The sequence below is a fragment of the Cherax quadricarinatus genome, chromosome 30, assembly GCF_038502225.1.
Source record: "Cherax quadricarinatus isolate ZL_2023a chromosome 30, ASM3850222v1, whole genome shotgun sequence".
In the NCBI taxonomy this organism is placed as follows: Eukaryota; Metazoa; Arthropoda; class Malacostraca; order Decapoda; family Parastacidae; genus Cherax; species Cherax quadricarinatus.
The window spans coordinates 31,363,742-31,377,511 of record NC_091321.1 but is presented as its reverse complement, the minus strand read 5'-3'; the positions used below and the strand labels follow the sequence as shown (position 1 = coordinate 31,377,511).

At 39.8% G+C, this 13,770-nt stretch overlaps 1 protein-coding gene across 1 annotated transcript in view; it reads left to right on the top strand.

Annotated features, from left to right (window-relative positions):
• Positions 1–7,423, top strand: part of LOC128692796 (glutamate receptor ionotropic, delta-1-like) — an 89,292-nt gene extending 81,869 nt beyond the window's left edge. The window contains exons 9-10 of the mRNA XM_070090137.1: positions 4,994–5,081; positions 7,181–7,423. Coding sequence (XP_069946238.1) covers positions 4,994–5,081; positions 7,181–7,423 — 331 coding nt within the window. The remainder of the gene's footprint in view (positions 1–4,993; positions 5,082–7,180) is intronic.
• Positions 7,424–13,770: the final 6,347 nt, after the last annotated feature.

The following is a 13,770-nucleotide window of genomic DNA, read 5'->3' as shown; positions in this document are numbered from 1 at the left end:
CAGTGGGATTGTCATTCTCAAGACTGGCTAAGGCTTCATAGGAATTTTGAACTGGGATGGTGTACTCATTATCACCTACTGTCACGACTGGACGAGTAGACTGGGATGCTCGGATTCCCCCGAATTGGAAGAATGAGGCTGGTTCTGGTTATTCTGAGAACCCCGATCTCTATTTCCTCTCCTGGCTCTGTGGTTGGACGGCCACAGAAAGATTTAGAGTACTGGAGGTTATAGAGAGCATTACACTCGGATGTGTCATGACCATGTATTCTGTGATAAGTAAAATAAGGCAATTCAGACTGGTACTTATCAGCACTACGATGCCTCTTAGAGCGACTATCAGGGCAATTTACCTCGATGTGGCCACGGTAACCACAATTATAGCAAGTTCTTTGGCTATGGGTACTGTACATGCTACGAGTGCTACAGGAATGATAACTCTTAACACTAGCTTTGGAAGATGGTCGCGAGTGATTTAGATTGGGGGTTTTGGTTGTAGCACAAACAAGAGGAGGTACAGGAGTAGATAAAGTGGTTGACATAGGCTTTCGATAAGGGAAGGTTCCCTCGCGACACAAATTACGCACATGGATAAGAGCTGCAAGTGGTCCCATTGTGGCATTTAGAGGACTAGAATTATACACATACATTGATGTTGGTGGCATTAGCTGTTTAATAACTCCGAATGCTGCTAATTTAGCAAACCCCTCAAGAGCTGGTTTATCATTGTCTTTAAGGTACTTGGAACTTTGACCTGCTTTAACGAATGAGGACATTAGGTTATTTAAACGAAGAGCAAACTCATCTAATGATTCCTCTGGCCTCGGAGCTGTACACACTAATTCCTTAAGAACAACAAAAGGATTGGTTTCTCGCACTGGTTCAAGATAGTTACGGATTAACTGCTCATAATCTTGCCACTTGGTTAGATCCTGAAAGTCCTTCATACGAATCAAGTTGAACACATGCGAGGCAGCTGGTGAACGAGCTAGGCTCTCCTTTCCGACACTAATTAAGCAACTCTCTGATGGAGGACCATCTACTGAGGCATTAGCTCTAGCACGAACAGCAGTAAACCATCCTTCTAGGTTGTCTGGGTTACCATTGAACAACGGCATAGCATCATAAGGATCACGACTAAAATTGCGCAGGCTCGAAGTCTGAGTGTGTCTATTGTTTGATAAGGAATTACTCGAATTTGGGACTGATGCATTAATGGTTGTAGTAGAAGAGTGTGCTGAGGCATCGCTTGAGAAGACTTGAGACATGTTTGAAAAATGTAAAACAAGAATTTAGAGAAAGAAAACGAAATGTAACTGAGGAACAGACAACACAGTAAACTTAAATGGGAAGAAAATGCTTAACTATTCTGCATAAGTAAATAAAAATTGACAGGTCACACTGTAAGCAAGGAAACTCTCACTCACAAAAGAAAATACTCAACTGAATAAGCAACACTTTGAAAATCAAGAGAACTTGTACTTTACTCAAATCTAATTTGTTCAACTTTACTTTAAAATGGATGAATGACACAGTGAGTTGTCTTTACTCTCAATGCAATAGGGAAATTCAACAATAAATGATGAATCAATGAATCAATCAAAAATGAATCAATCAAAAATGTTAAAATGGACTCAATAAAGCTTGTGCAAAAATTAAAACAAACTGGGAAACAATTCCCTAAAAATAAAATAAAATGACACAAAGAATAAAATATTATGCACATAAAAGAACATATGAAACTGCACTGAAATAAACTGTAGCAATATTGCAAATAACAATTACTAATCAAAATTACTGCACAACACTACATAAAAATTTCTGAAAGAAAAATTTTAATGGCATCACAATGTTTACACAAGAATTATTGCAAAATGAGTCAATGTAGCAATGATAAAAAAAATTACACACACAAGAAAATACAGTTTACAAGAATATAAAAAAAATATATCATCAAGGAATGAACTGAGTGAACACTTAACTCTTAATTGCAGCTTAAGCAAACACTTACTGAACAAACAAAAGAATGATTTACTTTAAAAGAAGAACTTAAAAATTGCACTAAGAATGAATTTGTTCAATGAAACAAAAAATAATAGGTGCAAAAACACAGAACAAAGGGTTTGAACACTTACAGTGATGCAGAGCACAACACATCAATATAAACACAATACTAGAATTTTCTTGCAATGAAACTTGAGGTATGAAAATTTTCGAAAATAATTGTCTTGCCTGCACAAAATAATGGCACTATTGTCTATGGAGATAAGACAAATTAGACACAGGTTAAATGAAAAAGGATTAACACAAGAATGTCCAACACACAGAGAAAAAATTAAATAAAATGGCAAATGAATACACAAATGCTGTGAGAAAAATATAACAGACAACACTGAGTTGTGATGCAGAATACAAGGTAATAAATTACTGAATTACTTCACTGCATTACTGTGAGCACAAGGTAATTGAGAAGTGTAACACAAATTCTATACTGCTTATATTTTGCAAACAACAAGGAAAAAAACACTAAGGTACTTATTTCAAGTATATAAAAAAAGAACACAACACAACAGACATAAATTAGGACGAAAATTAACACTGAATTAAGAGAAAAAAAATATATTGCAAACAGTATATAATAAACACAGAGTCTAATCAAGAGTTACTGAATGTCACTAAGAAATCACTGGAAACACAAAAAAGAAATGTCTCAACACTTGCAAATGTCTCTATGAAAAAATATTATCACTGTAGCGACGTGGTGAAGAATTAGGTAGAAGAGTAGAAGGGTAGAAGAGACTGGTTGCTGACTCCGTTCCCTGCTCCTCTGCACACGTGATCGTAGAATTTGCGCTTAGATCGACGATGGACCCACACAGGAGGCTTTTAATGATGGCGCAAACTGACAAGAACACACTCTGGCTCTTGACCCCCTATGTGGTCCTTAAAATACGGTGCTAGAAACCGTAATAAGAGTACAAAAACAGTGGTAGTGGTTGGGTGAGGCGGCTGAGGCAGGCTGAAGCAGCGGTGGTGAGACACTGCATGGTAACTGGGCCTATAGGATGAACGGCGCAAGCCTCACTGGGGACACCCTCACTAGGCACGAAAATATTCTAAGCCGGGCTGGCTTAAAACAAACCCACGAAATACCACAACACCACAGGGATGATAAAACACTCAGAATGGATTGAACTTGAAGCACAAAGCAATGAAGAAGACTATACCCATGTGGCTTGCTTGAGTACTGGGTTAGTCACCTGGGTTAGTAGCTGGCTGGCTTAGCTTAACCCTTCACACAGAATGGCTTGATAACTTCTAACGATGAGCACAGCAGGGGTGGAAAGCTGGCTTGGCGGGCAATATGGTGTAAAGCTAGGCTGGACTGGTCTTGTTCTGACTCCCCCACCACAGACTGGCTGCTGGTTTGGCTTACTTTGCAAACTCGGGTCAACCCCTCGGGAGTGATGCAAATAAGCAGATAAACACTAATACAAAGAGACTGACCAATGAATAATGCAGAGGCTGGTAGACGCTTGGTCGGGTAGTGGCTTGAGGTAGGTCGAGCGTTACCCTTCTTGGTAGGCGTAGCGTCACAAGATGGCGACCAGCTCAGTAGAAATTTATCTCCAGAAATTGCTGTAATCATCAGAATTACAGGCCCTCCGCTGGCACCAATTTGCTGGCACCAATTTGTCGTAGGGGTTCGGAAGGAGATGTGATGGTTGAAGGTAAACACACTTGTTGGATAGTAACACTATGTATATTGTCAGACTGTGGTAAGGGATGGGCCCAGCCTGCCTGCTTGCCTGCTGTATGTCTATCCATCAAGTGAGAGCGAGGCAGAGCATCCCACTAACTCATGCACATCCCGTGACGTCATACAGTCACTAAGCCTAAGGATCTTCTATATAAACACACGGATATACAACACATGTAATGGGATCAGCAACTATGCTGACAGCCAATGTGTTAATTAAAAAATAACATGCAATAATTATCTTTTTAATATGTAACTTCACAAAGATTTCTAGCATTCAAAAACGAGTTACAAACTATTTTCTCGGAGCTCCCAACATGTGAGGTACTTCAATTGGAATTTTTGTTTATGGCTCCCTGGTTATGCAAACTGAGCAAAATGTCAAAGAAATTTTTTCAAAAACCTTGCACTTAGTGCATTATTTTTTACTAATATTGTCCCCGCATTCCTTAAAACCTTACATTTACAATGGATACATACAATAACATATTATTAATTTGTACAACAGATATTTTGTTTTTTAAATATTCGGTTAAATTTTTAGTTCACAAAATTTTTCACATCACCTAAAAGTTTCGTAGGTTCTAAGTACTGTGCCAATTATTGTGCCTGAAGGATAATACGGCCCTGAAGCGGAGTGAGCACAAGATGAATTAAGGGCTTTGACTGGAGATGTTCTCGCCACTGATGATAATTGCCAGTATAGGTTGACAGACAACCTTTATAGCCAGAATAATCTGAGTCAGTCATATAAAATTAGCTGAAGGCATGGTTGACAAGCCAAATTCTGTGCACTGGGTAAAATCGAGACCAAGGAGACGAAATATATCATTCTATAGCTGAAAACCTCAAAAAGGAATAGGCCATTTGTGTAGGTTAATTCAAGCAATTTAAGTTTAATACAAGTAACTAATAACAAGCTTAAGTTAGTCAGATTAAACACCTACAATGTGCGAATCAATAAAAATATATATCCCAGAGGATAACAAATTCCCATGTCAGACGAGAATGAGGTTAAGTGAAGTAAAGATCCTTCGTTAACAGGCCACACAGTAAATGATGAAAATAAGGGAGAGGAAATTAAAACTACGTCACCAAGAAACTCAACCCTGAGAGGTTAGGAACCTGAATCATAGGTGGCGCTGACACTGCAGCTCCGCCACAGTAATGGTGAGTAAATGAAGATCAATAAGTTTATCATCCTATTCTTCAAATGAATTTGTCTCTCACAAGGTCGCCGCCGCTGGATTCCTTAGAAGACCTGCTGAGAAGTAATGTGCGCCCAGCCCTCCGCACAAAAAACTACGTTTACCAAATCATGGTAAGTCCTTCCATAAGCTACATGGGTTCTTGGTGCAACTGTCAAGAGCTCTCTCTCTCTCTCTCTCTCTCTCTCTCTCTCTCTCTCTCTCTCTCTCTTAGCAGTGTGAATTCTTTTACTCTATCCCTGAAATGTGTTTAATTCAGTCATTACATATTCAAGTTATTTTTATACACACACACACACACACACACACACACACACACACACAAATCCAGTTTACCTTGTTTGTACTTTAAATGATGTTTCATTGACATATCTATATCCATCAAAACTATTGTATAATGTACAGTACTTGCTCTACACTATATCTATAGCTGACACTAGTGATATTTCGAAGGATTAGTCATTGTGAGATAAATGAGATAAATGGAATTTGAATAAGGACAATTGAAGGGTGAATATCAAAATGGTATACAATACTGACAGGGTAGGTAAGACATAGGCAACATTTAGGCAACTTTATTCCAAAACGTTTCGCCTACACAGTAGGCTTCTTCAGTCGAGTACAGAAAGTAGGCAGGAACAGAAGAGATGTGAAGACGATGTAATCAGTCCATCACCCTTGAAGTCATAGATTTGCGGTTGTGAGTCCCTCAGCCTGGAGAAGTTCTGTTCCAAAGTCTGGAACTAACTGAAGATCAAGCAACAGTGTTGAGACTTAAATACCGTCGGATGGAGAGGTGCAGAGTAGTAGTAGTAGTGAGAATGCAGCCATTGAGAGGTCACATCCCTCTCAGACCAAACAATTCTCACTTGAAAAAGTTGTCCAAGGTGTTTTCTGTACAAAGATGCCATTGTGTTGCAGTGTCTGACAGTGTGAATATCAAAATGGTATACAATACTACGACTTCAAGGGTGATGAACTGATTACATCGTCTTCACATCTCTACTGTTCCTGCCTACTTTCTGTATTCGACTGAAGAAGCCTACTGTGTAGGCAAAACGTTTTAGAATAAAGTTGCCTAACTGTTGCCTATGTGTCTTACCTACCAAGGACAATTAAATTTTTAGAATTAAAATGTGAATCAATAACTTATCTTATGAGGGATAATTTTATTTAAAAGGTTCTAAATTACAGTTTATCAATTAGACCGCATCTAGACATTGCAGTTTAGGAACAGAAGGATAGCTATAAGTAACAGCATTCCGGATGTTATAGTACAGCTAGACACATCTGTACCGTGTGCCTTAATTTCCCTCAACAGCCTCTGATATGGAACTCTATCAAAAGCTTTATTGAATTCCATATACACAATATCATATTCAATACCATGATCTACTTCCTCAAACACCTTAGTGAAAAAAAGTTAGTAAATTCGTAAGACAGGAACGTCCCTTTGTAAAACCGTGTTGAGATTCATTAATCAATTTATGCCTTTCAAGATGGCCATGAATTGCCTCGGTAATTATTGATTCCATAAATTTTCCCACTATGGAGGTAAGGCTTATTGGTGTATAGTTCGAAGCTAAGGACCTGTCACCTGCCTTGTAATTAGGTATTACATTTGTCATTTTCCACTTGTCTGGCACTGTGCCAGATTGTAGTGTAATGTTGAAAAGATTAGCCAAAGGTATGCTAAGTTAATCTTTACATTCCTTTAAAACCCTCGCAAACAGTTCATCGATTTTAATTTCTCTATTTGTCTGAGGACCATCTCACTAGTTACCCTAATCATGCATAGATTAATAATTAGTGATTCCTTGTCGGCAAGAACCAAGTCAAGCAGAGTTTTTCCCTCTAATTGGTTATGCAGAGCATTTCGGACAAATTAGGTCAATTTTGTCTCAGGATGCGACCCACACCAGTTTACTAACACCCAGGTACGCAGTTTATTGATTGGCGAACAGGGCCAACCGGCGTAAGGAAACACGCCCAATGTTTCCCCCCTTTCCGGAACTGAACCACGGACCCTGAGCGTGTGAAGTGAGAGCTTTGCCTACCAGGCTATGGACCATTATTGTCTAGGGAAATGTTAGAATTTTTTGCGAGCAACTTGTGATACTGGTTTCCTGAGGCTTTCACTATGTGGTGCAATGGACACCTCTCTCATATTGCGCAGAAACTGAGAACTCATGTTTGTCTTATTATTTACTAGACACAACATGGAGGCCCACTCGCCGATATGCATGGCCGTGTGGGGGTGTTCGAGGACGATGATGTATCCTCCTGGTCATTTCTCAGGACTGTCGCCGATGGAACCTTCGCTCTAGTCGGTAATCATGGAGTGATTGCTGTTGGTAATGATCTTATAGGCAAGGGGTCTCCAAACTTTTCACTACTAGGCCTACTTCGTATATTTTACACATTTTCGCGGGCTAAAAAAAAATCAGTCTCATAAATAAATATAAATGAACGGATAAATTTTAAATGAACGAATAAGTTTTATTTGGATCCTTTTTGTAATCAACATATGATTCAGAACAAAAGAGAAATGTTACAATTACGAAGAAACAATACCGAGCCTACACTGAAAATGATATATAATTAGTAAAAATGTCAAACTAAGCCAATGCTCTGTGTGAAGGCTTACTCAGCCCTGTAACAACTTCAGTCAGTATTACCAAGGCTGGCTCCTCCTCAGGAAAATTAATGAATAGAAAAAGAACAAAAACTGACAAACATAAACACTTTATTATTTAGAAAATATAAAATATAAAACACTTAAATATGAAATATTGATCCTACCTTAAAGAAAATGAAAAATGAAAAATATAAATGAAATCTGAATTCAACGCTAATATATATATATATATATATATATGTATATATATATATATATATATATATATATATATATATATATATATATATATATATATATATATATATATATATATAAAACTTGGGTGTCTGGTGTTGGTGACACTGCGTGTTGTTGAAATCGTAGCCGTTGCCGATGATGGGGGGGATCGCAGGTGTTGGTGACAACCCACCGGCTCGTTCTTCACAGATTTTATAGCCGTCAATAATCCGTCCAGATGACAGGAAAGCAGGTTTTTTCCACTGCAATGATGAGGGGTTATATCCTGCTACTTGCATACACAAACAGGTAAGTGGATCAGAAATGGGACGTCTCAGAACGTTAGTCCGTCTCCTTCAATTCTACTCGTTGATTGGCAGGTAACCCTCTCTGTCATTTCAAGCTGTAAAGAGAGACAGATTACCCACTACTTAAGAAATCACTCTCCATGATAAGTACAATACCTAAAAGATGTGGTGATTATTAAAACATTTAACCTATCAAGACTGTGATGAATGGTTTTGAAAACCGACAAGTTGAAGAATTGAGACACTTATGCAACACATGGGAATCTTTATTGAAGAAACGTTTCGCCACACAGTGGCTTCATCAGTCCAATACAAGGTAGAAATGGGTAAGGAGAGTAGAAGTTTTGAGGTAATCAGTCCCTCAACCTGGAATCGATGTGTTCAGTCCATCACTCTTGTAGGAAGTGCAGCACAGGGCCAGAGAGGTGGCTTATATACTGCGGTGAGATGAGTCCAAGCAGAAGGAGGCGGGATCACAGTGGGACCTGCCACTAGTGTAAGTAGGTCGTCGTCCAAAGGTTGGGCAAGCGTTGAAGTCTTTGTACCAAGATCCCATGATGTTGCAGTGTCTGACAGATGTGATGAATGGTTTTGAAAACCGACAAGTTGAAGAATTGAGACACTTATGCAACACATGGGAATCTTTATTGAAGAAACGTTTCGCCACACAGTGGCTTCATCAGTCCAATACAAAGTAGAAATGGGTAAGGAGAGTAGAAGTTTTGAGGTAATCAGTCCCTCAACCTGGAATCGATGTGTTCAGTCCATCACTCTTGTAGGAAGTGCAGCACAGGGCCAGAGAGGTGGCTTATATACTGCGGTGAGATGAGTCCAAGCAGAAGGAGGCGGGATCACAGTGGGACCTGCCACTAGTGTAAGTAGGTCGTCGTCCAAAGGTTGGGCAAGCGTTGAAGTCTTTGTACCAAGATCCCATGATGTTGCAGTGTCTGACAGATGTGATGAATGGTTTTGAAAACCGACAAGTTGAAGAATTGAGACACTTATGCAACACATGAGAATCTTTATTGAAGAAACGTTTCGCCACACAGTGGCTTCATCAGTCCAATACAAAGTAGAAATGGGTAAGGAGAGTAGAAGTTTTGAGGTAATCAGTCCCTCAACCTGGAATCGATGTGTTCAGTCCATCACTCTTGTAGGAAGTGCAGCACAGGGCCAGAGAGGTGGCTTATATACTGCGGTGAGATGAGTCCAAGCAGAAGGAGGCGGGATCACAGTGGGACCTGCCACTAGTGTAAGTAGGTCGTCGCCCAAAGGTTGGGCAAGCGTTGAAGTCTTTGTACCAAGATCCCATGATGTTGCAGTGTCCGACAGAATGTGATGAATGGTTTTGAAAACCGACAAGTTGAAGAATTGAGACACTTATGCATCATATGGGAATCTTTATTGAAGAAACGTTTCGCCACACAGGGGCTTCATCAGTCCAATACAAAGTAGAAGTGGGTAAGGAGAGTAGAAGTTTTGAGGTAATCAGTCCCTCAACCTGGAATCGATGTGTTCAGTCCATCACTCTTGTAGGAAGTGCAGCACAGGGCCAGAGAGGTGGCTTATATACTGCGGTGAGATGAGTCCAAGCAGAAGGAGGCGGGATCACAGTGGGACCTGCCACTAGTGTAAGTAGGTCGTCGTCCAAAGGTTGGGCAAGCGTTGAAGTCTTTGTACCAAGATCCCGTGATGGACTGAACACATCGATTCCAGGTTGAGGGACTGATTACCTCAAAACTTCTACTATCCTTACCCATTTCTACTTTGTATTGGACTGATGAAGCCACTGTGTGGCGAAACGTTTCTTCAATAAAGATTCCCATGTGTTGCATAAGTGTCTCAATTCTTCAACTTGTCGGTTTTCAAAACCATTCATCACATCTGTCAGACACTGCAACATCATGGGATCTTGGTACAAAGACTTCAACGCTTGCCCAACCTTTGGACGACGACCTACTTACACTAGTGGCAGGTCCCACTGTGATCCCGCCTCCTTCTGCTTGGACTCATCTCACCGCAGTATATAAGCCACCTCTCTGGCCCTGTGCTGCACTTCCTACAAGAGTGATGGACTGAACACATCGATTCCAGGTTGATGGACTGATTACCTCAAAACTTCTACTCTCCTTACCCATTTCTACTTTGTATTGGACTGATGAAGCCACTGTGTGGCGAAACGTTTCTTCAATAAAGATTCCCATGTGTTGCATAAGTGTCTCAATTCTTCAAGACTGAAAAGACTAAGTTCATTATTGGTCAAAAGTGAAGCTTTCAACCAATAAGTCCACTAAAATATGATCAGGCGTGTACTTACAGTAGTGTTGGGAGCTGTGAGTCGAGTGATTTACTGTTTGACCCGAGCCACACACGTCACCTTTCGGGGGGGGGGAAGAGGGAGGGGAAGGGATAGCGGGAGCTAGACTGACCCTACCTTAACAAGCAGCCAGCAATCAAACTATCACTTTCGGGGCGGGGGGAAAAGGGGGGGAATAGCAGGAACTGGACTTACCCTACCTTAACAAGTAGCCGGCAATGAAACTATTGTTACTATATACTCCCTCGCTACACCTATCTATTGAACTTTTTCCCTCACACTCTGAGAGTATAATCAATTATTGAACTGCAGGTGAGAAGCTGAGACAAAGTTAATTTAAGAATATAAAAATATAAGAAAGAAGGAACACTGAAACAGGCCTCTGGCCTATGCGAGGCAGCTCCAATTCGCGTGCTGGCTTAAGCGAATGCGTTGACTTAGTGAGGTCAGACACGCCACTTAGGGAGGAGCAGTGCATCCGACCTAGTAACACAAGTTAGTCAAGCAGGTCCAGTTCACACCCACCCACACCCTCTCATGTATTTACCCATCCTATTTTTAAAACGACACAACGTCTTAGCGACTGTGACAGTTCCTGAATCTGAATTTTTCCAATTTAAAGCCATTGCTGCGAGTCCTGTGTAGGTTAGATATTTTTAGCATGCTGTTTACATCCCCTTTATTAATTCCTGTTTTCCATTTACACTCCTCAATCATATCCCCCCTAATTCTACGTCTTTCTAGAGAGTGTAGGTTCAGGGCCCTCAGTCTATCCTCATAGGGAAGATTTCTGATACATAGGATCAACTTTGTCGTCCTCCTCTGTATGTTTTCCAGTACATTTATATCCATTCTGTAATACTGTGACCAAACCTGCTCAGCATAACCTAAATGAGGCCTAACAAAGGATATATAGAGTTGAAGAACAACATGAGGACTCCTATTATTTATACTTCTTGCTATGAAGCCAAGGATTCTGTTAACTTTATTGTGAACACTAATGCAATCTTGTCTTGGTTTTAGATTACTGCTAACCAGAACTCCTAAATCCTTTTCGCAATCCGTAATATTAAAATCTATATTATTTAGTTTATATGTGGCGTGGTTATTTTCCTGTCCAACATTTAGAACTTTGCATTTGTCTATATTAAACTGCATCTGCCACTTCTCCGACCATTTCAACAGTCTATTCAAATCATCCTGGAGTGCTCTAATGTCCTCATTAGAATGAATTTGCACAGGATTAATGGGAATGATGAAACTGGTTTTTAATTTCAAAATATTGCTAAAATGAGTTTTCAAACTTGAAGAAACAGTTATTAGAATGGACTTCAAATGCTCATCAGATAAATTTGTGCAATATTTGGACTTTACCTACTTTTTTTTTAAATATTTGTTCACAAAGGTATTGTACCAAAAACTGACCCTAATTCACAAGAAAATCTCTTAAAGTTTGGAAACTGTTCAGGCTGTAATTTATAAAATTGGATCAGATTTCCTTCTTTATACTTTCCATTCATCATGTCATCTCACTGGATATAAAAATTATCTTTTGAAATTGACTTGGGAGTGTTTCAACACTGCAATCAAATGGATCTGAAGCAACTTTATTTCATTTGTTTTATCATCAAGTTCTGAAATTGTTTTTGCAAGTCATTAATGATTTCTGTTGTAAATGAAGAAAGAAATTCTGCTTCACAACATGGGAAATAAATCAAGTTAGAAACTTTCACGTCTCTTTCAACTAGCATAAGTTTCGCCTTCAGTGTCTTGACTTGCGTGCACAGATCACAAATCAATTTTGTTTCTCCTTGTTATGAAGGGTTCTGCATGACATCGTAATGTACATATAGTGGAGAAGTGTGCCATAATAATATGAATATTATAGTTGTAAAGAATAATTTTATAATTGATAATGTGCATTTGGGGGTACTGTAAAGTACTCTAACTGTAATTATAAAGAAATTCTGTTAATGATTTATTTTCCAAGGATGTTTGGGTACGTGGAGTAAGCGTGGTTTGGGGGAGTCACGTGACGTTAGCATGGTGTGTAGAGGCTGGCGTCGGAGATGCTGTGTATTTAAGATAAGTTTGTAGTTGTGCACTCATTTTGTTTATCCAACTCAAGCCATAGGCTCTCATATGGCTTACCTGTATGTTCACCCAGGCTCTGACATGGTCAGGGTGCTGTGGGAGGAGTGAGGAAATAAGAAATGAGGTATGGAGTAGAGTGGGCCTGATGCTGACGAGGCGTAGTGGTTATGGTGGCTGGACCTCCAGCCAGCGGTTTTTTGTGTGCCCTCGTTTGGGCGTTTAGGATTAAGGTTTTTCTGTTATGTTATGTTATGGTGACTAAATAGATATATTTTCCTAATTGGGATTTTTGAATAACCCTCTGTTACCCAACCCCTTTTAGTACACATACCAGTTTATTGCTTTCTGTTTTGTCTGGGATAGCCCTGGGTGGCCGGTTTGGGCTTGAGCCTGGTCTAAGGGCAAAGATAAAAGATACACACATCTCAAGCCCAAACCGGCCACAGAGGGCTATCCCAGACAAAACAGAAAGCACTAAACTGGTATGTGTACTTAAAAGGGTTGGGTAACAGAGGGTTATTCAAAAATCCCAATTAGGAAAATATATCTATTTAGTCACCATACCATAACATAACAGAAAAACCTTAATCCTAAACGCCCAAATGAGGGTACACAAACAACCGCTGGCTGGAGGTCCAGCCACCATAACCACTACGCCTCGTCAGCGTCAGGCCCACTCTACTCCATACCTCATTTCTTATTTCCTCACTCCTCCCACAGCACCCTGACCATGTCAGAGTCTGGGTGAACATACAGGTAAGCCATATGAGAGCCTATGGCTTGAGTTGGATAAACAAAATGAGTGCACAACTACAAACTTATCTTAAATACACAGCATCTCCGACGCCACCCTCTACACACCATGCTAACGTCACGTGACTCCCCCAAACCACGCTTACTTCGCGTACCCAAACATCCTTGGAAAATAAATCATTAACAGAATTTCTTTATAATTACAGTAAGAGTACTTTACAGCACCCCCAAATGCACATTATCAATTATAAAATTATTATTTACAACTATAATATTCATATTATTATGGCACACTTCTCCACTATATGTACATTACGATGTCATGCAGAACCCTGCATAACACTCCTTGCAACTTCAGATTCAATTGTTTCATATGGCTTGCCACGTCTGCAAGAAATGCCAGTTTCCAAAGTCAGTCAGCGTTTGATAAAGGTGGTACGGGTCGATTCTTCTCTGTGAGAAATGAATCAATT